The sequence below is a fragment of the Ceratotherium simum genome, chromosome 21 (assembly GCF_057802395.1).
Source record: "Ceratotherium simum simum isolate JZ-2026a chromosome 21, ASM5780239v1, whole genome shotgun sequence".
Taxonomy (NCBI): domain Eukaryota; kingdom Metazoa; phylum Chordata; class Mammalia; order Perissodactyla; family Rhinocerotidae; genus Ceratotherium; species Ceratotherium simum.
This window is the reverse complement of record NC_141920.1, coordinates 21,733,160-21,756,542: the sequence shown is the minus strand read 5'-3', so window position 1 is coordinate 21,756,542 and position 23,383 is coordinate 21,733,160. Positions and strand designations below refer to the sequence as shown.

Here is a 23,383-nt window from a genome sequence, read left to right as displayed (position 1 = left end):
AACAACTAATTAATTAAATTAGAGCCTATAGATAGTGTACCTGAATTCAAAGTAGTTATCAAAGTAGACTCTGAAAACTTGATAGCTGCAGAAGATATTTTGTTCGGCAAATGAAACCTACAAAGTCTTAAAGGGTTCTGTTTGGAATTATGACAGTATGCCATTCATTACCTAACCGTTAAAAAGCCTCTAATTTTATAGGACTTTAGAGCGTATTTTAGAAGCCCTGCTTTGTATGTTACAGCACCCTGTACACAGACTGTAAGTTAATATTCTAGTTCCAAGTTCCCATGTTGCTTATTCATCTGTGTAGTCTCTTTACTAACACACATGTGAGTGTGCTTGTGCTCTCACACAAATGCAGTATCCAGGAAAATATCTAAAATGAATCATGGAATTTTAGTGTTAAAAAGGACCCCATAATAGGAATACCTATCTGGTATTGACGATAGCTGGCCAGTCATTAATTCGTTGGCACTCTGCTACACACTCCCTATGCCAGGAATCATAGCAACACAAAGCAGGCAGTTCATCCCCTTCTGGGGCTCATTATTGTTGAAACTTTATTTTTGCTCATTTGAAATATGCATCCTTATACCTTTTCGTACTAGTCCGAAGTTTGCCTTGTGGAGCTATGCAGAGTACAGACCACTGCTTTTCTTCCTAGTTCCAGGGCTCAGAACAGAGCAACAGCTCTGTTTTCATGGTTGAGGCTCTGTCCTGCCCAGCACCAGTCCTTTTGCTCTCTTCTTTGTCTCCCTTTCCCTTTAAGGGTGGCTTTCAAATACCTGAAGCATTTTGTAACCAAGTTTGGAGGTAGAAAGACTTGGCTGTTTGTTCTGATCCCTTCACTTACTGGCTGTGTGAACTTGGGCAAGTTACTTAAATTTCCTGAACCTAAGTTTTCTCATCTTCAGAATAGGTTTAATTGATAATTGGTAATAGGTGTTATAAATACGTATCCTGCAGAGTTACTGTGAGGATTATGTGAAGTCATGTGTGTTAATACGTGGCACAGAAACTGACTCATAGCAGTCACTCATCACAGACACCCATCTTTTCCCTTCTTCCCTCTGTGCTCCTGTCCTACTTGCTGGAAGATTATCTTTGATAAGAACCGAACAGAGTAACTTGAAAACTTTCCACTTGATCATTGGTTGATCCATGATTTCCTTCATAGGAGCGCCTACGAATAGTTTCTCATTCTTACTGTTAAATGGTTATTTGAAACTTATTCAAACTATTCAAAACTTAACATTGCATTTATTTTAATTTTTTGACCAATTCTCCAAATCAGTGAATTAAAAATTTTGCTTTAAAAATAAGTATACCAAAGATGTGCTTTCTTTTTATTGGTAAGGTGGCATTGCTGAGAATCTAGCAGAGAAGTTGATTGGTGTTCTCTTTGAGGTTTGGTTACTAGCTTGTACTCGGTGCTTCCCAACTCCTCCATATTGGAAAACAGCCAAGGAGATGGTGGCTAACTGGAGGCACCACCCAGCAGTGGTGGAGCAGTGGAGCAAGGTCATCTGTGCGCTTACTTCAAGGTAGGTTACCATCATTGACTTGCTTTCCTTCATCCATCTGGCCTTAGGCAGCTTTCCCCTAGTTCTGTGTTTTTCTGGGATTCATGGAATACATTGTAAAAAGCCTGTATCCTGCGTCTGTTATTACTGTACTTTAGATACAGAATCAAGCCACTTTTAAAAAATAGATATAGCAGTTTGGCTAGCGCCTGTCTAATATAAGACCTTTCAGATTAAGCAAGTATCTTGGAGAAGCAGATAAATTCTGTGCCCTAACTCTTCTCCCACCAAAATCCTACTCTTATTCTGATTGTTAAAATATTCATCATTTTAAAAAAACAAACCATACAAAGGTATACAGAAAAAGTTAAGTTCACCAAAAATCCTATTATATATGTTGATACATAATTTTACAGAAACAGGACCATACTATAACATGCTACGTTATAAGCAAGTAGGCAGTTTTTTATGTTAATAATTTTACCATTTATGTATAATTCCATCACTATTCTATGAGTAAACTCTTAGGCTTCATTTTTTTCAGACTTGTTTTTCATTTCAACCCTACGTATTTTAATACCTAAACTCTAAAAGATGATTATTCTTAAACATAATCACAGTACCGTTATCACACCTAAAAAAAGTTTAACAATTCTTTAATATCGGTTAGCAATTCAATGTTCAAATTTCCCTGAATGTCTCAATTTTTTTCTTTTTACAGTTGATTCCATTGAATCAGAAAACAAAGGTTCAGACATTGCATGTCAGACATGACATGTTTCTTACCCTTATTTTAAACTATAGCTTCCTGTTCTTTCGTTTTTATTTCCTTGCTGTTTTTTTGTTGTTGAAGAAACTGGGTTGTCTTACAGAGTATTTTACATTCTGGACTTTTCTGCTTATGTCCTAGTTCTGTTAACATTTTCCTCTGTCCCCTGTATTTCCTGTCAACTGGTAGTTAGATCTAGAGACTTGATCTAATTCAGGTTTGATTGGGGGAAGATGTAGAGGGGGGAGACAGATAATTTGTAGGTGGTATTGTATATTGGAAGGTAGATTGGTGTTTTTCTAAACTAATAAAATGTTTATATCTTTATCATCATTTAAACTAAAAGGTAAAGGTTTGGAATATTTTGTTGATTCTGGTATATCTTGGTGAATGTCAGTATTATGAACCTATTTTTAAATAGTACTTCTTTTTATCTTGATTATAAAAGAAATACATGCTTATGATAGAAAATTTGGAAGATGTAGGGGGAAATATCCATCACTTACAGATAATCAGTGTTAACATTTTAATGTATTTTTTTCCATTTAGTTCTCTTTTTTAAAAAGTCAATTTGAGATTATTCTAGATAGTATTATCTGCTTTTTCCATTTGATGTCTGATTCTTGTCACATTAATTATATATGCCTTTTTTCATTCTTAAATAGATCTTGAGATCATATTTTTAATGGCTTTGTAGGTTTTCATTATATAAATGGAATTAAAATTCATTTAGTAATTTCCCTGTTTTGATATTTATGTTGTTCTTAATGTTTTACTTCAAAAATATTGTTGGTATGAATACTTTATACATAGTCTTTGTGTGTTTCTGGTTATTTCATTAAGATATAATCCCTAGATGTAGAATAATTGAGTCAAGGGTCTTTGAACAGTTTTAATACATTTGGAATATTACTGTTAAGTAATTGAATTGTGGAATTGAATTACTTTTAAGGTACACCATAAATTCTAAACCTCATGTAAAGTTATATAGCAGATATTATTATGAATAAATTATAGCTTAATTGTGTTGAAGGAGTTTGCAGTGGGAGGACTTTTTTAAAAATAAATTATTCATACTATAATTTTTATATGACTAAATTTATAATTATATAAATATCTGTTTATTTAACTAATTGAGTATTTATTTTATTTGTAAGTGTTTATAAATAAATATTTTTTGTAAATTATATAACAAAATATAAAAATTTATAATTTTATGTTGTAATTTTATATGATTTGTAATTTATATATTATAAAATTGTTATATTATAAATAGTATGTTGCATATTACATATATTATAAAGCTATATATAATATTAAAATTTATGTAAATATATTTAATTTATAAATTAAAATTTGGAAATTTAAATATGTAAATTTATAAAATTATGTATAGTACATAATTCTATAACATAAAATATAAATATATAAATATGTGGCTAAATTATGAATATTAATTATTTAAATATATAAATTTTTTAAGTCTTAAAAAATTTTTTTAAATCTTCTACAAAACTGGAAATCCCCTTCTAGTTTGTCTATTTTATAAACAAGTCTTTTTATTTGTCTTATTCACTTCAATGAGATATAATACACATTTCATCTATTTTCTCTTATATTTTAATGCTGAAGTGTATCTTTCATTCTGGTAGGAAATGAACTTCGGGGTGTGCATTTTTTATTTTCTAGATTGCTACGCTTTACATATGGTCCATCATTTCCTCCATTTAAAGTTCCTGATGAAGATGCCAGTCTGATCCCTCCTGAAATGGATAATGAGTGTGTTGCACAGACATGGTTTCGCTTTTTACATATGTTAAGGTACTGTTATTTTAGTGTTTCATGTGCTCTTTATCCAGTAAGTGTCTTAGGGCAGGAACCATGCTGTAACTCTTGCTGGAGTTCAGAGTGTGGCTGCTAAGCACCGTCGTCAGATGGAACCAGATTGGACCACGCGCACATCTCCGTCAAGTGCCTCCTGCTCTCCCTGTCCTAGCAGGGTCAGGCTATCATCAGTTGCTCCTGGTCTGCACTTTCTAGGAGTTTGTCCCCTGGGGTAGATGAAGCATTTGTTCTCTTGCCTGTTGTGGCAGCAGGAATGATGATATTTCTCCCAGGACTTGGTCACATTCTGTGGGGACTGAAGACTGCCTTGCTCCTCTCTGTGACCAGCACTGACTAGTCACTCTGGCTCTGAGGACCTCTAGTAGCCTTGTTTAAAATTTCACTGAGGGATACACCCTGAAATTTCAGAGAGGGATAAATTGCTGCTTCCTGCTATCTCTTTCTTTATGGTAATTCTATTCAGTTCTGTTTCATCACTTCCTACCATTCTGTCTACTAGCCCCATCTTTGTGCTCTGTGGAACTTTTGTTCTGTTGTGTACTATCGTGATTCTTAAGCCATTTCTTTGCATATCTTCTCTTTCTGGTTTGATTAGCCTCATTTTTCTGTTTGTGTGTTAGTGATTCTAAATTACTCTGTATGACCTTCTATAAATTAGGGATGTTAACCATTTTCTATCTTTTTTTTTCAGATTGTAGTTTGTGTTTTTCATCTTTCAGGTTTTTTTTTAATCTGTCTTTTTCTGTGATCAGTTCTATTTCCTTTACAATTAGAAAGTCTTTCTGTGTTCTTGGTCAGGTAGATATTCACCTCTTATGTCTTCTGACTTTGTTTCCTTTGTGACATTAAGTTCCTTTTAATGTATACCAGGTTTTGTCTTTGGGTTGAGTATTCTTCCATTAATCTTTTCATTTATTCTTATATGAGATTCATACTTTTAATTATTTGAACTTTATAATAGTTATTGATATTTGGTAGGCCTAATGTCTTTTTCCCTTTTTCCATTTCTTAGAATTTTTTTTTATCTCTTCTTACCTGTTTAACATTTCGGATGAATTTTAGAATCAATTTGAAAAATTACGAAACACAAGCAAACAGAAAAACCCCACAAAAACTTTTGGGGTTTAGATTGTGTATTTATTAGGGTAAGGAACATGTCCTGCTTTAGCAGATGAACCTGAAAATCTTACTGGCTTAGTACAGTATAAGTTTCATAAAGTCTAGGGTACGGAGTGGCTCTGCTTACATGGTTGTTCAGGGGCACAGGCTGGCAGAGGTGCTGCCTTCTTCAACATGTGGGTTTATTAGGTCCTCAACTTTATAAGCAGGAGCCTCTATATCTGGCTAGAAGGTGGAGACGAGAGAGCAAGGAAACTTTTGTGGGAGGTTTTTATGGACCAGGCCTTGAAGTGAAGTAAATTGCTGCTATGCATATTCCATTGGCCAGAACTCAGACACACACCACACTTAATTGCAAGACAACGTAGGAGGAAAAGAGAAACTAGTGAACAGCTAGCCAGACTGCCAAAGATGAGAGCTGTATTAAGCCTATATTTATATTTAGGAAAAGCTGATATCTTAATATATTGCGTCTGCCTTTCTAAGAGTATGTATTTTTCTTTTTTAATTTTTTAATTAATTTTTTTTTGTGTGTGTGAGGAAGATCAGTCCTGAGCTAACATCCATGCTAACCCTCCTCTTTTTTTTTTGCTGGGAAAGACTGGCTCTGAGCTAACATCTATTGCCAATCCTCCTCCTTTTTTTTTTCCCCAAAGCCCCAGCAGGTAGTTGTATGTCATAGTTGCACATCCTTCTAGTTGCTGTATGTGGGATGCGGCCTCAGCATGGCCAGAGAAGTGGTGCGTAGGTGTGCACCCGGGATCCGAACCCGGGCCGCCAGTAGCGGAGTGTGCGCACTTAACCACTAAGCCACGGGACTGGCCCATGTATTTTTCTTTTTTAGAATCTTGAATGTCTTACAGAAATGTTTTGTAGTTTTCTTCATAAAGATCTGCATATTTCTTTTACCATTGTTCCTAGGTATTGCTGATGTTGTGAAAGGTTAACTTTTTTCTGCTATTGTATCTTGTAAATGGTTATTGCTGTAAAGAAAATCTTTTACTTTATTTTTGTATATTATATTTGGGAATTTAAAAGAGCTCTGAGTATTTCACTGATTCTTTTGAGATTTCTAATATAATGGACACATATCTACAAATAAGACGTGTCTCCTTTCCAGTAATTCATACATGGTGATTAATTAGAAGTGCTTTGGTTGCAGTAAGACCTATACATGAGTTGTAGTTCTACTACTTTTTTCTTTGTGAACTTGAGCTAACAGTGTAGTCTCTCTGAGTCTCAGTCTCTTTTTAATCTATAAAATGGGGATAATAATAGTATCCATCTTGTTATAAGAATTGAAGAAAAACCGTGTAAAACAGTATACTGTCTAGCATGTGGTAGGTGCTTGAAAAGTTGCCATTATTGTTATAATTATTTCTGTATATTATTTTACTGCAGTTATCAGGACTTCTGGAACACTGTTGATTTAAAATGATACTGTTTTGACATCCTTTTTTTGTTCTAATTTTCATTGGAATGTCTCTACTACATGAATTTTTGAGTGGTATGTTGGTTGTTGATAGTAGATGTTTATTCTTTTTTATTATCCTGGTTTCCTAAGCAGTTACAAAATGTAAAATTTAAAAATATATATAAAATCAAGAATAGTACTGAACTTTTTTTCAAATTGTATTTTGGGATCCATTTAAGCAATTAAGTGGCTTTTCTTCTTTTACTTATTGATGTGATATATTAATTTATTGTGCAATATTGAGCCATCCTTCATTCCTGAGAGAAAAGTTCTGCTTGGTTATGGAATGCTGTTCTTCTGATGTTTTTCCAAATTGTCTCTAGTTCTAGTTTTTGGCTAATTTATGTTTTGGTAACTTAAAAAAGAATAAGAAACTTCCTATCCTTTTCTATGCTCTGTCGCATGAAAGTTTTATGTTTCTTAAGAGTTTGAAATAAATCACCAGTAAAACTCTAGTCCTGGAATCTTTTTTGAGGGTTAGTTCTTGGATAATGTTTTCCCGTTTCTTTACTATTAACTAATCTCTTCAGGCTTGATCTTCCATCTTGAGCTGAAAGATTTGAGTATTTTAGTCAGGGTTCTTTTGGATGGAAGGAATAGGAACCTGCTTAAGCAAGCACAGGTGAAAAAGAGGAGTAGTTGTGTGATGATAGAGAGGTCTCATCGGGCTCCAAGCAGCAGTGAACAACCAGTGCTCATGATGAGGAGGGATCAGGGCAGCCTTGGGACAAGCTGCTCTGTCATCTGTTGGCTCTTTTTCTCTTGGCTTTTTTGCTTCTCTTGTGCGTACAAACTGTTTTCTTTCTCCTTCAGGCTTCCCCTGAGCCCCTGTTTCCTCTTGCCTTTGGGGTACACACAGCCCCATGATAACTGTAAATAGCTGTGATGCTGTGTGACTCTCCAACTCTAACCGTTTAAGTTTACTGAGGCTTTCCCTTTGCTGGGATTCTCGCAAGGGATAAATTGGATCAAATTATTTTTGTTATTTAGGCTGCATCAGTTGTAGGTCTCTAGCAGACATCTGGATAGACTCCTTTTGGACGTTTTACCCCACTGGTTAAATGAGCTGTGGCTGGGTGGGAGGCAGGTCTATGAAGGTTACTCAGAAGGGGCTCCTATGGTCATTGGCAAATTTCTTGGGAAGAGAGCTGAGTATGATGGGGAGACAGGGACCAAAATTTTGTGTGTATGGTAATGCTTTATCTTTTTCCAGGAAAAAAAATATTGCCGTTGATTTGAATGCTACTATTCTCAAATGCTTGTCCTTGGACTTGTTTGTGCATGGCCACCTGCCCTTCAGGCCCCACTCAGAGGTTCTGTTTCAGTAAATCTAGGTGGAATCTGGATTTTTAACAGGCTCTCCAAATGTGTCAGATACGCAGGGCATTGGGAGCTGCAGGAAGGCAGGTTCTGTTATCTGATGCATATTCTTTGTTACCCGTTCTCATTTTGAATTTTATTTATTTTCTTGAATCTTTTCTCTGAGTATTTGAGTGCCAGTAAAATCATTTCAAGTTTATATCTAGAGAAGCTGCTATAAGCCTTTCTCGCCTCAGTTTTCAGTATCAAATAGACATGAATTTAGCAGAGCTCTGCTGGACTGAAGTGTAGTCCATTGCAACCTTAGTGCCTGTTTTTCTGATTTCTGAAAGATGAACTACAACCCCTAGCAGGCAATGCTACTAGAGACTTCTTATCTTCTCTACCCCACATGATGGACTACAGTTCTATGGATACAGTGTACTAATACTAGAAGCCCATTTTCCATACATGCACACATGCTGCCCTGTCCCCACTTGCAATTACTTGAAATTAAGAGTCTGAGTAGATGGAAAACGAGATTTCAAAGGGCAGAGAAATACACTTATTTGTATTTCTCAGCCTAGTTCTTTTGGCCCTGTAGCTAGTAGAAATTCTTTCCAGGTACTGGCTATAGGTTGATTAACAATATTACTTTGAATTGGAGAGGCCATTTAATAGACAGCTAAGCAGCCCATTTTGAGTAGAAATAGAAATCTTTTTTCTTTTTTTTTGGTGAGGAAGATTAGCCCTGAGCTAACATCCGTTACCAATCCTCCTCTTTTTGCTGAGGAAGATTGGCCCTGGGCTAACATCTGTGGCCATCTTCTTCTACTTTATGTGTAGGATGCCTGCCACAGCATGGCTTGATAAGCGATGCATAGGTCCGTGCCTGGGATCCAAACCTGCAAACCCTGGGCTGCCGAAGCAGAGCACGTGAACTTAACCACTATGCCACGGGGCTGGACCCCTAAATCTGTTTTTTAACGGAAATAGATAAAATCATTTATACGCAAAATATGACTCGAGCCCAGATACATTGTTTTGAAATACGTGGTTTTAGTACATACACCTGAACACAAACACTAATCCTGATTTTCAAATAGTTTTTAAAACATACGAAAAGTTAATATTAAAGTAAAATATTCTTTTTGGGGTTCTTGTTGATTTATTCATAGTTTTACCATTCCATCGCTTAATTGCAAATATGTTAGAAAAATGTCCATGTATACTCTTAAAAAATTAAAAACTTCTAGTCTTATTTTGATTTTCCTTTTCTGAATAGGCAGAGTAAGTTCATGTAAACACACTGCGGATCTTCTGTAAAGAAGTGTTGGTGTTTGAGTCCCTAGCCTATTAAATACAGAGTCAGTCTCCTCGTTGAATCAACGAAATAGGCACAAACAGCCCTGTTCTTATATTAGGTGGTGTGCATTTTATTGCTAAAGAAACTTCTAAATGTATAATTAATTCTTCTCTCTCTTTTTGATAGTAATCCTGTGGATTTGAGTAATCCAGCCATTATAAGCTCTACTCCCAAATTTCAGGAACAGTTCTTGAATGTGAGCGGAATGCCACAAGAATTGAATCAGTATCCCTGCCTTAAACATCTGCCTCAAATATTTTTTCGTGCCATGCGTGGAATCAGCTGTCTGGTGGATGCATTCTTAGGTGAATTTTGTGTATGTTGCAAGACATTTGAAGAGCTGAATATAGATGACTCCAGAGTCTAGTTTTAGAAACTATTACAAAAAGCCCAAAGAAAAAGATGAACAGATCTGATTACAAATAACAAACTAGGAAAAATTATTTGCAACAAATGTAGTAGCTAGAGGGTTTTTGTTGTGTTTATATAAATAATCAATGCTAAGAAAAAGAATAAAACTGGTAGATAAATGGACAAAGGATATGAATAAATGATTTACAAAAGACAAAAGTGTTTATTCTCATTAGTAATGTAACAAAATACAGATTAAAATGCGTTAGGTATCATTCTTATGTGTATCATTAGGAAGCAAATTATACCTTTTGTGAACCACTGTTTTTTCACACTTTAGGAATATGAAAAGTCAGAACTTTTTTAACCTGTTGAAAGATAGTGATATTTAATATTTATCATTTTCTAAAACACCTCCTCTGTGCACTTGTTAATATATTACATAGGTAATGTATTAGTTCAAACTACGTTTGGCTACCACATAACAATCAAAAATACCAGTGGTTTAAACAAGGTAGTTTATTTTCACACGTGTTAAGCCCGGGGCTGGGCAGTTCAGGGCTGCTATAGCAGTTCCATTATTCTCAGGACCCAAGGCCCTTCCAGTCTTGTGGCTCTCCATCCTTTGTGCACTCACTCATGGGCTGTGTTGATTGAATGAGTTCCAACTAGCCTGTTCAGGAATTAGGAAGGAAGGAGAGTCTACACTTGATTGGTCCTTTTAAGGAGATTCCTTGGAAGACCCTTCCAATAGTCACCCCCTTCTCTATGGTCAGAACATGGCCACATCTAGCTGTAAGGGAGGCTTGAAAATATAGTTGTTTATTCTGAGTAGCCATGTCCAGCTAAAATTTGTGTTCTGTAGCTCAGGGAGAAAGGGCAAATGGATATTGGGAGGCAGCTAGCCGTCTCTGCTGTAGTCTGTCCTGAGCCTTCATTGGTGTTGCTTGAGGAAGATTTTTCTGACCATATATTTTGAACTATGAAGATTAATTCCATTTTTCTTTTTTTAAAGGCATTTCCAGACCCCGATCAGACAGTGCTCCTCCAACACCCGTGAATAGATTAAGTATGCCTCAAAGCACTGCTGTCAATACCACCCCACCACATAACCGGAGGCACCGGGCTGTTACTGTGAATAAGGCCACCATGAAGACCAGCACAGTAAGAGTTTTCATCACCGTTATTATGCCGTATAAAGTTGGCTTTTTAATCTGCCATCCTTTTTAAAAAGTCCTGCTGTTTTTTCAAACTTTTCATGAGTGTGGATATATTCTTGTGTTCTTCTAATAGGTTAGTACTGCTCATGCCTCGAAAGTTCAGCACCAGACATCCTCCACTTCTCCTCTGTCAAGTCCAAATCAGACTAGTTCAGAACCCCGGCCACTACCTGCCCCTCAGAGACCAAAGGTTAACAGCATCTTGAATCTCTTTGGATCATGGTTATTTGATGCAGCATTTGTTCACTGTAAACTTCATAATGGGATAAACAGAGACAGCAGCATGACTGGTAAATATTGCTCAAGAAATATGTTATCATTTTTTTCCTTTTGTTTTTTTTCTTTTTAATCTTTCCTACCTGCAAGATTAATATGTTTCTTAAAAAGCTCTCTGTCTCTGACCAACCAGTGTCTTGTGCTTAACCCCTTCCAGCTGAAGTAACAGAATTTTGGCAGTTTTCCTACCTGTCCTTTTTATGTATGTTCTGTGAGGTTTGGCTTTTGTCTGGTTTTATTGGACATACTTCAGGTTAGCCACTTTTTGTTGAATCAAATTCCTTTCAGTAGGTGACCTGGAAGTTACCTTCATGTCAGCCAGGATAATAATATTGATATAAAGAATTAAAGATTTTGACCAGAAATTTATTCGCAAGGAGTGTTTTTAGATTTTGACAACCATTCACTCATTAGTACCTATAAATATCAGAAAATTTCTGCTTCACAAAGACTCTAAGCTCTTAGATTTTAGTCTAGAGAACTTTATTTCAAGAGCATCCTTTCAAATATACCATTTGCTTTGTTACTAAATAAGACTGTTGGAGAATTAATAACTCAACCCTGATATCTTCATTTAGATTTTATTACAGAAATGATGAAACTCTGTCTAAATAAAATCTGATTTATTTTTGTCATCTTACCATTATACTTGGAAGTAGTGGCTAGGGTACAGGATGGGAGGGTGGGGTAGTGCAGAATGTACTGAATATTTATGACATGTCTTATAGAGCTGACTAATAATGGCTAGTGTTTATTGAGCTGCAGTTACTCTGTGCCAGGCACTGTGCTGTATGCATCAATGAGTGTATTGGTTGTTTGGTAAGAAAGCACATTTCCACTGGGGTTGGAAATAGCTTGAGATAAAAGGATGCCTAATTGCATTAGTTTATGCATCTTTAGGAAGATTGTTAATTCCAAGGATAAAACTAATATAATGGCCACAAGGGTCTCCGCTTTCAGAAATACATTCTTAGCTATTATGCATCATTTCAGAACTAAGGTCTATGTCTGTTAGCATTATACACATACAATTATTTTGGATGTTCTTATAAATCTTTTAAATAATTTAGAAAAGTTGTGAATATAAAGACATTTTCAGGAATATAATTTGAGATTGCATGGTTGAGTCTAGGGATTCCTTTGTTTATTTTGTTCAAATTCAGACACTTTATATTCTACCATTTCCATATTGTCTTTATTTACAAGTTTGAAAGTAGTGCTTACTTATGGATAAGGAAATGTACTTATCTATGACTAAATGAAAACTTTTAAAAAGCATTTTCGGCTTATATTTTCTTATGTTTATGTGCCTTATATTTTGAGATTTCTGTTTATATTTATTAATTTGTATTGTAGTTTCTAGAATGAGTCAGTCATATTTTTATTTTTATTTTTATTAAGATGCAATTCTTACAGTGTAACTTTTGATATCAAGCTGTTGACACTAAAACCTCTGAATCCAGAATGGCTCAACCTGCTGCATCCTTGGTGGGCTTGCTTAAAGGGAACTTACAGATCTTCCCACTCTCTAGGGAGTTTGTAACAGCTTTGCTCACCGTCTTGTGCCAAAAGGTAGAAACCAGAATTCAAATTGTGTGTGGGCAACAAATTCTTATTTTTAACTCTTACCATTTTCTTCGGTGGGGAAAGGATAGAAACTCCTCCCCCTGCCATGTTCCGAGATGAGAAATGCTGTTACATTACCCAGGAGATAGGAGGTGTCCAGATAGCTGAATGAGTTAGAGTGCTATTGGGTGCCACTCTTGAGGTGTAGGGGTGGTGGGAGGTTTGGGAATACTAACACTGTTAGTCTGTTTTCTAAGTACTGGCTGCCATCAAGGAATTCTGCCATGCAGTTCACCTCTAACTTAAAATGATCGCTTCTGTGAACTGGTTAGCTTTAGATTTACATGTCAGTACACTGTGCTTTGTAAAAGTAACATTGAGCTGGGAAGGGTTAATGAACTAAAATTTTAATGCACGTTCTGGGCAGTTCAAAACCTCAATTCTTTGTAGTTGTGTAATTTTCTTTGTTCATTGTTTTGCATGATACAAAAATCATAATTTTGGATCTGAATGCACAATTTCCTATGTTTTTGAACTAGCTTATGGTATCATAAAGCTTTTAATCTAACTTTTAAAAAGCTAAAAAGCTTCTTAACTTATTGTAAAATTTCACCATCTTTAAAGTATTTTATAATTACTGCTGTCCTTTGATTTGTTTCCATTTATTTCTATTATCTTGCAGCATCTTTTATCCAAATTCTTCTTTCTTATAAATCTTGTAAGTAGGAACCAGAAGCTTCTCCTTAATTGCAGTCATGTTTTTATTTCTTTCATAATTCCATTAAAAAATTTGATTGTCATTGTCTCTTGTAGTTTTTGCACTTGGGAAGGAAAATACTTTTCTGTGTTTTGAATGGGGAAGATTGTTGGCAAAAGCAAATTAATCTGCCTGAATCAGTCCCATTATTTCTGTACACTAGTCTGGTCATGTCATGAATTCCAGGATTTTGCACTAACTGTGTTTTGGCTTTTTTTTTTTTTAAAGCTTTAAGCTTATTTTTATACAGATTTAGTGTTTGATTTGTATGCATTCTGCATGTAGTGTTTTTCAAATGTATTATTGCTGGATAGCTTATTCAGGACTAAAATTGGCTCATGGGAAGTTGCATAAAGATTTATGCTTAACTCTGCATTCTATTAAATCTATTATTACAAAATAATTTAAACATTTCATGTAGAGTGATAAAAGATTTCAGAGTGATTTTTCAATACACTGTGAAATCTTGTTAAAAATAAAAGCAACTTTCGAAGGGCTTCTGTTTCAGTGACAACAAATGACCATGATAATCTTTCTTACCAATCCAATTTTCTGATTTATCAACCTCAAGTTAGCTGCTGTCTGTGGTTGTTAAAATTCATTCTCATTTTGCTTGGTGGGGCGATTCTTTGGTGTGTGTTTTGGAGTTGGGTGGGTGGTGGGAATGCTCTCTCTTCCTCCCTACCCATTTCTCATCTTTACCTTGCCCTCTCCCAAAAGTATACAGACTGGCATGGGATTGCCCATTCAGTTATGATATGTCCGTCTGGGGTAATGTGTAAATTACAGTAGCTATTTTTCTTAATGTTTAAGCATCATTCTATAGGGGGAGGAAAAAAACAGAATAAATAATAGAAAGGCCAAATTCTGTATTGTATATCTGTATTCACATACAGATATATACAAATGTACTCTGCTTATCAAAAATTCAGTAGAAAAATGCTTCTTGTAGAATTTGTTAAACTGACAATACCATTGTAAATTAATTGTTAGCCATTTTCAAAGAAGATTTCAGACAGCCCTTTTTTTAAAAAAAATCGACATAGTTGCTAAACAAAAGCATTATTGGATTCTATTCAAGTAGCTATTTAATGACACCAACATTTGATCTTTGTGTCCAGGGTCCCATGAGCCTTTTTGCATATTGACAAATATAATAAAACCCTCCTTTTCTCTCCCCAGCCATTACAACACAAGCTAGCATGGAGTTTCGACGGAAAGGGTCACAAATGTCCACAGACACCATGGTTTCCAATCCTATGTTTGATGCAAGTGAATTTCCTGATAACTATGAAGCAGGAAGAGCTGAGGCTTGTGGGACACTGTGTAGGATTTTTTGTAGCAAGAAGACTGGAGAAGAGATTCTGCCAGCTTATTTATCCAGGTCTTAGAATTTTTTTGTTTATTTTTCCATTTATATAGTTTTGATGGTGAAACTCTGTTGTAGCATGCTTGGTAGGCTGAATTGATAAGTAAATGTTGGTTTGAAATACCTGCAAATATCTGTAAGTAATTAAAATTTTTAGTTAAATTCTTCCATTTTACCTGCCTTATCAGATTTGATAGAGATCCTTAAGACCTTTTTTATTTTAGAAGTATTATTTATTCCATCGTATTTGACTTTTATTAATTATGGAGAGATTTGGAAGGACCACACTAATTTTTTAATAAACTTTTAGCACAGTATTAGACACTGTAGATGGTCCAGAGATGTTAACTGTAAATCCTGCCTCTGAGGAGCTTATTTTCTTGAGTGAGCAAAACCATGTGCACAAGTAACAATGATCCAGAAATAATAGGAAGTGGGGTAGGAGAGGCACAGATAAAGTGCTGTGGGCATTCAGGGGAACAAGCAGCGTACACTTAACCCTGACCGTTCAGGAAATAGTGACAGAGGATTGGATGATTGTGCTGGACTTATAAAGGATGGGCAATATTTAGACTGTGTTAGTAAGTTGGATAGGATCATCTTATCCACATTTATGACTTCAACCAATCTTTGTGAATGGTTCTGCCATTCCTTCAGTTGCTCAGGCCAGAAACTAGGAGTCATTTTAGACTCCTCTTCTTTCCCTCTGTATCTTTATTTGGTCAACCAACTCCTGCCTTTCTGCTTAATCTTAATCCTCTTTCTAATCTCTCCACCCTGTCTCCACCATGACACTTAAGGCTTTGTCACTTTTTTCCTAAATTAACTTGTAATGGCTTTCTATTTTTCTTGACTCTATTTTGCCTTCCTCAACTGATCATTCACACAGCTAGTGAAGAGATGTTAATATCAATAGAGCATTCAGGTGTCTGTGTACCTACTAGGTTCTCATGAGAGAGGATTAAATTGACTCTATGAGGGGATAAAGTGCAGAAGCATGTAGATATGAAACAGAATGGTACATGCAGGGAACTAATCAGGGATATCTTTATAGGTTCTTGGCTTTAAGTAACAGAAAACCCTCTCAGTGTGACTTAAGCAAAAGGGGGATTAGTCATGAGAAACTAGGGCTTTTTAATACATTCTAAGGTCAAGATGTGCAGTAGGGCCTCACAAAGGGCAGGAACCAGGAACTAGAAAGTGTTCAAGGACCGAAACAACTTTCATCCTTTCTGTTTCTCTGTCTTCATGGCCTCCTAGAACTGCTTCATTCTTCTCGTCTCTGCAGATCATTTTCTTGTATTGCAGTATACTTCTTTTTTTTTCTTGTGAGGAAGATCAGCCATGAGCTAACATCTGCCAATCCTCCTCTCTTTTTTTACTGAGGAAGACTGGCCCTGGGCTAACATCCATGCCCATCTTCCTCTACTTTATATGGGACGCTGCCACAGCATGGCTTGACAAGAATTGTGTCAGTGCGCACCTAGGATCCGAACCAGCGAACCCTGGGCTGCCGCAGCGGAGAGCGCACACTTAACCGCTTGCGCCACCGGGCTGGCCCCTTTTTTTTTTTTTTTTTTTTTGTGAGGAAGATCAGCCCTGAGCTAACATCCATGCCAATCCTCCTCTTTTTGCTGAGGAAGACTGGCCTTGAGCAAACATCTATGCTGATCTTTCCCCACTTTATATGGGATGCCGCCACAGCATGGCCTGACAAGCAGTGCCTTGGTGCGTGCCCGGGATCTGAACCTGGGCCGCCAGCAGCGGAACATGCGCACTTAACCGCTACGCCCTGGGGCTCGCCCCTGCAGTATACTTCTAAGTTCCCAGTTTCCGTGGCCTTGGTCTAGGTGACCAGCAGGGCCAATTAGTGTCTCTGAATCCTAATATTCAGATTCCTGGGAAAGATGATCTGATTAATCAGATGTCTGCCTTTTGTCTAGTTAGCTATAGCTGTGAAGGTGGGTCACATGGGGTGCTGGTATCCTTGTGGTGGGGGCACGTTTCTCAGGAGGGAGACTGTGGTTAGGGGGATATGCCACATGGTATCAATAGTAGTAAGGGAGAAGGCTGTGACCATGAGCTTTCTGTCTGGCCCGTAAGACTGGATGGGTGGTAGTGTGACCAACCGAAAGAGCAGATTTGTGAGGGGGCCAATGATGAGCTTAGTGTTGAACCTGTTGAATTTTAGATGCCTGTGGGATATTTATCAACAAATATTTATTAAGTTCCTACTTTGTGCCAGACACTGTGCACAGGGAGTACTGGAGTAATCAGTACTGCCGTCAGGTATCCAGTACACTTTTGGCTAATAGATCTAGAGCTCACTTGAGAGGTAAGGGCTAGAGACTGATTTGATTATATTTGGTGGCTTAAGTAGTGTTTAAAGCCAGGCTAGTGGAAGAGACAGCTTAGAGAACTAAGGTTGGCAGCCCGAGGAACACCAATATTAGGAGGCCAGTGGAATAAGAGCATCTGTTAAAGGAAATAACCTTAGATGTCAGAGAAGAATAGAGAGAGAATAAGGGAGTAATCAAAGGGCTGAATGCTTTAAAAAGGCAGAGTAGACTTAGACATGTCTTCTGGATTTAGTGATTGAGAGGCCATTAGTTATTTGCTAACCTGGTTTTAGTTGATTTCTGGGGCAAGAAGATAGATTGAAATGGGTTGAGCAGTGACCAGGAGGTGAGAAAGTTGTTTTTGAAGAGTTTTACAGAGAAGAGAAGAGTGCCTTACAGTAGTAGAAGAGTATACTGATGTAGCTGCTTCTCAAAGATGGAAGATTGAAGACTTAATTGATTGGGGGTTAGGAGTGGAGGTTAAAAGTAAGGTATACTCAAGTATATTCCTAAAAGGAGTCTTATACAGAGTGACCTTCATATCATGATGAATGCAGGGTCGAATGAGGTTTCTTCCTTTCATTGTCCGCCCAAAAATAATGGAGAAGGGGAAAAAAGACACAACACACACTGTTTTTTTTAGGAATTGTGAAATGCTGCAAAATTTTACTGATGTGGAATTCACTTCAGTAATTCCTCCAGTTTATTGATAATTACTGCAGCCATTTGTTTTGTTTTGTTTCGGTTGCTTCATTTGCAAGCACCTATAACTTTGAGTTGCAAGGCTTAAAACTTCAAGGTGTAATAGGTGTGAATCTTTTCTTTCTTTTCATTAGGAAAGATAATTTGGTTCTTAGTGTATTTGATTCTGAATTGTTCTAACTCCAGTAATACCTTTTAAGGGTATTAATGTAATACCTTTAGTAATGAAGAGTGGAAATAGACTTTCAGATGACTATGTAGAAAATATTAATAATTATAAAACAATTGATCAGCAGTTTGTTTAAAATTTTTTTCTTGCTTTCCTAGATTTTACATGCTTTTAATTCAAGGTTTGCAGATAAATGATTATGTGTGCCATCCTGTCTTGGCCAGCGTTATTCTAAACTCCCCTCCTTTGTTCTGCTGTGACTTGAAAGGGATTGATGTTGTGGTTCCTTACTTTATTTCAGCTCTTGAAACCATTTTGCCTGACAGGTAAGCCATCATTCTGTACTAGTATATCAGTTGTCGGGTTTGGCCTGGTCTGTTTTGGTGTTGCCTCCCCAGTTTCCTAATTTATCCTGTCCAATTGTTTTCATAGCCCAAGGAGTCTCAGGCCACATTAAAAGAGTATAGAACATCCAGACCCACCTCATCCCTGAACTGCTTCCATTCTGCTTTGTCCATGAGTGGGTTGAATCCTTTTTGGCCTGATCTAGAGGAGTAAGAGCAACCTCAGCACAGAGATCCTACTTTTGTAGAGTAGGTCTTACATTTAAAAATCAGTCAGTCAATCAGTCAGTCAATCATTCAGTCCGATTCTAGTTTAATTCCATAACAGTTTAACATAGAGATTCACACACACACATACAAATTGCAGAATATAAACTTAGTGGAAAGTAGGTACTGCAGTCTTTATGGAACCAAACCTAGTACTTATATGGTGAAAAATTGGCATAATGTATATTTGGCAATAGCTAAAAACATACTTTAGTTCGGAAATACTAACAGCTTTTTTTTTTTTTTTGGCAGAGAGCTCTCAAAATTCAAAAGCTATGTAAATCCAACAGAATTGAGAAGATCTTCCATTAATATCCTACTTTCTTTGTTGCCCCTCCCACATCATTTTGGCACAGTCAAATCTGAGGTAATGTTTTATTAAAGTTTTTTTATAGTCTGTATTCTGTTCTGTGTGCTAATTCAAGTCAAATTATATTTTAAAACGGGAATAGGAGCTTTTGGGTCTGGCCCAGTGGCATAGTGGTTAAGCTCGCATGTTCCGCTTTGGCGGACCGGGGTTTGCAGGTTCGGATCCCGGGCACGGACTTATGCACTGCTTATCAAGCCATGCTGTGGTAGGTGTCCCACATACAAAGTAGAGGAAGATGGGCACAGATGTCAGCCCAGGGCCAGTCTTCCTCAGCAAAAAGAGGAGGATTGGCAACAGATGTTAGCTCAGGGCTAATCTTCCTCACAGAGACAAAAAAAGTGGAATAGGAGTTTTTAAAAACATTTTTCATATTATTTTGAGTGAATCAACAAAGTTGATTTGTTCTGGTATTTCTTCTATCAGTCAGCCATCATGCCTTAGCCTACCATTTCAGTGGTGAAAGGCTTGTGACATCTGATAACGTGTTGTGTGAGTTAGTGACAGACATAGCACAGTGGCTAATATTAGTCAGACTGAAAGCCTTGCTTGTTAGACTGATCTTTTCTTTGTGTACTGTAGCAAGCAGTTCCTACATGGGCATAGTGTATCACAACAGTTGATGTTAAATATCATTTGTTTCTTCCGTAGGTGGTCCTGGAAGGAAAGTTTAGTAATGATGACAGCTCTTCTTATGATAAACCAATAACTTTTTTGTCCCTGAAGTTGAGACTTGTGAATATACTAATAGGTGCCTTGCAAACGGAAACGGACCCCAACAACACTCAAATGATATTAGGTTTGTGTTCACACATTTTTTGTAAGTGAAAACCCAGATACAGTTGACCCCAGGCCTGCTGAGGATGTGGGGATCAGTGATAGAAACCTAAGCCTAATATAGCTCTACTTATTCTGAATCAGAAGCAGAATTTATATGTGAAAAAATTTAAAGGGGTGAGATGAGGGAAGGAAGGCGTTACAGTGGTCTTGGTGGGTCATTTTTCCTTAGTTTTATTTGTGTTCTTTTTCTCTTACCCTCTTGCCCTTCCTTTCTCCTTCTATCCCTGTTGCCCCTGCTTCTCCTCCCCTCTATTCTCTTCCCTTTCCTCCCTCCTTACTTCTGCCTCTTCTTCCTCCTGCCCATTACGTACATGTGAAAATATTTTGAATTGGGTTTAGTTCTGGAAGCCATGTCAGCACTCTGCCAAGAGGAAATTGAGGAGTAGCTGTTGCTCTGCTTCTTCCTATTCTCCTTATTGATTCCTGTTGGTCTCCTAATCGTACTGATTCTCTGTCTTAATTGGTTCATCATCATTATGGCCACTGCCATATTTTAAGCCCTCTTCACTTCTCAGCTTGATTAGTGCATCTGTCTCTCACTGTACTCCTGGCTTTTCATTGAAGCCAAGGGCATGGTCCTAGGTACAAGTACTCTGGGGGGAGTACTAGAGAAGTGAATGGCATGGCTTTTATCCTTGAGCAAGTCTCATTGCAGAGATTGGAATACTCTCACAAAATTGTCAGATAACAGCAGAAGGCGGTGCTGATTGCATGTCATTTTGAGTGTCTTCAGTGTTGAGAGAGAAGAAACTGAAAGAGCAAGGAAGACTTCATAGGGGGAAGTGGATTTAATATGTATCTTTTAGGGCAGGATTTGAATAGGCAGAAATGAAGTTAGGATTTCATTCTAGGAGAGGAAATGATATGGCCAAAGAATTGGTGATGGCAGTAGTGGTTGGAGTGGGTGCTCAGGAAGTATAGTATGTTATGCACTGAGAAGGTGGAATAAATAGGGAAGAGTAAATCCTTTCCTTTTGGAAAAGAGTTGAAGGAACAGAGGTTAGATCTCGATATGAGAGAGGCTCCACGTTGTAGTGTTTTAGGTTATTCAAATAACATATCACTTGAAATCAGATGATTTCTACAGTTGATAGAGTAGTTTTGCTTTACTTTTGTCCTAAAAAGCTCCCTATGTACGTTCAAGAGTCAGTTGTTACTCTTGCTGTAGATTGGCAAAGCTGTGTCTGTCCTCTATTCATTGTGGAAAAGAGTACTCTCCCACGGGAATGAGAAGCAGTGTGCTAGGCTCACCATATTGTTTCTGTCCTATCCTTTCTAGGGCTATAAGTTTCTTGATAAATACATGCGGCTTGCCTTCAGAATATGCAGCCATGGGCAAGCCCTGAACCATGTGGCTTTAGTTATTCTTAAAAAGAAGTCAATCAGAAAGATATAGCTGTGATTTTTATTTTGTTATTTTTATTTTTAAAAGATTAGAATCTGGTTTTAAAAGTATTCCATGATATTTTCTTAGTTTGTATTATCTTTGAAATTGAGATATTTACACCTAGTCTTTCACAGCAATTAAAAAATATCTGATAGTGGTCATGTTTTTATATAAAGCAAAGTTTGACTTTCAAATTTATTTTAGAAAAATGTAGTTTTAAGACTTTGGGGGCAGATTAGAATTAGGGCATTTCTAAAGAGTATCTTTTCTGACCAATCATTGGATTTACTGGTAATTTTATGTAAATTTCAGGAATACTCAGCTAGAATCATATTCTTATCTCTGCTGTTAATTGAGATGTTTTAGCCATTTTAATATTCTTGTCATGTATTTAATAAAATGCATTTTTTTTCTGTTGCAGGGGCAATGTTAAATATTGTTCAAGATTCAGCACTTTTAGAAGCCATTGGTTGCCAAATGGAGATGGTAAGAAGTATGCCACATGTAATCTGTCAGAGAATATCAACTTCTAGTTTTATGTAAATTACATTCCAAAATGTCTGTCGTCGTGATTTTTAAAGGCATTTGTTTGTAAATTCAGCTCATTGATTCAGGATTCTATTTTAAAATATCATACATTTTGAGGTTTCTTATCTTTCATTGGCTCATCAACTGTATGTCAGGTCCTTGAGAGATTTTGCATGAGAGAAATTCCAGCTAAATGCAGTCTTTATTCTTGGACAGTGTCTACTTAAAGCTCTTGCTTCCTTTGTTGTGCTAGTGTGCTGGCTTGAATAGTGTAGGAAAAGCCCCCTACTCCATAATTCCTTCCATTCCTGATAGATCTAGTGGTGGCTGTAAGCAAGCACCTAGTTTATTCTTTTCCATCTCAACAGCTCTTTCTAGTCCCTCTAGACCAAAGTTTGAAGGTTCCTCAAAGCACCAGTGCTTCTAAATCAAAAAAGCTTCCCAGAGACTCCCAGTGCCCCCTGCTTCTGTCTTCAAGATAAGATCTCTATACCTGGAGTAGAGGCAGGGGAGTGGGGAAATTAATAGAATATACTGGAGTGAGCTGGGTGGATGTAGGATGGGCGATCAAATTATTGAGGAAATTATATTCACGTCCCAGTAGGTGGCTAATAATAATCAGCTGATCTGGTTATAATGAATTGTGTTTATATGGGAAAAAAATGAGGAAATCTTTAACAGACACCTGTGTTAGCCCCTATACATATAGGAGTTAATCTTTATATCATCCATAGTATTTTATTGTTTGTTTTTATGATATAAATACATTTTAAAGTTACTCTTATTTGTTTGTGTTTTGTTTTTTTAAGATTGTATTCCTGTTCTGAATTTTGCTTGAGAGGCACTAGGATATTTCTTTAAGGACCCAGAGTCATTAGCTAGTGAAGTCTAGTGAAGATGGAAAAGGTCCTGGGCTGCCCTTTATAAACAGCAGCAAAGAAGACCCCAGAATGGGCACCTGTAATCATCAGACCTTTCTTACCCTGCAGTAGATGGTGTCTATGCAAAAACATCACAGCAATTTTAATCCCTTGTCAATTTTTATCTGTGTATCAGTTTGTGCTGTTTAGTTGGCACATTCCATTTTATCAACATGCCTTTTAATGATTGACCTCTATCTATACTTGTAAACTATGGTCATAGCCATCAGATGTTTGATTCATTTTTATTTGACTAGGGTGGTGGAGAAAATAACCTGAAGAGTCATAGTCGCACTAATAGTGGTATTAGTTCAGCAAGTGGTGGAAGCACGGAGCCCACAACTCCCGATAGTGAAAGACCTGCTCAAGCTCTCCTAAGAGACTATGGTAGGCCATGTTTGTTCTTTTAAAATTCGGTGTTCATAGAATAACTTTTAATGCCCATAAATGCAAAACAAACAAGCAAAAATTTTTTAAAAAGAATTTTAATGTTCATGATTTTTTATGTATTTAAGTGTAATAGAGAGGCTATTAGTCTAAATAATTAAAAAGAAAACAAATCTTTTAAATTTAGCTCTATAGC

The 23,383-nt window shown here is 36.7% G+C and overlaps 1 protein-coding gene across 5 annotated transcripts in view; it reads left to right on the top strand.

The window, feature by feature from the left end:
* Nucleotides 1-23,383, top strand: part of RALGAPB (Ral GTPase activating protein non-catalytic subunit beta) — a 90,478-nt gene that overhangs the window by 22,189 nt on the left and 44,906 nt on the right. For all 5 annotated transcript variants that reach the window (XM_087445283.1, XM_014787453.2, XM_004430409.3 and 2 more), the window contains 11 exons: nucleotides 1,361-1,547; nucleotides 3,985-4,116; nucleotides 9,525-9,703; nucleotides 10,765-10,913; nucleotides 11,043-11,259; nucleotides 14,751-14,952; nucleotides 18,306-18,473; nucleotides 19,011-19,125; nucleotides 19,777-19,924; nucleotides 21,774-21,838; nucleotides 23,058-23,187. In XM_087445283.1, coding sequence (XP_087301409.1) covers nucleotides 1,361-1,547; nucleotides 3,985-4,116; nucleotides 9,525-9,703; nucleotides 10,765-10,913; nucleotides 11,043-11,259; nucleotides 14,751-14,952; nucleotides 18,306-18,473; nucleotides 19,011-19,125; nucleotides 19,777-19,924; nucleotides 21,774-21,838; nucleotides 23,058-23,187 — 1,692 coding nt within the window. The remainder of the gene's footprint in view (nucleotides 1-1,360; nucleotides 1,548-3,984; nucleotides 4,117-9,524; nucleotides 9,704-10,764; nucleotides 10,914-11,042; nucleotides 11,260-14,750; nucleotides 14,953-18,305; nucleotides 18,474-19,010; nucleotides 19,126-19,776; nucleotides 19,925-21,773; nucleotides 21,839-23,057; nucleotides 23,188-23,383) is intronic.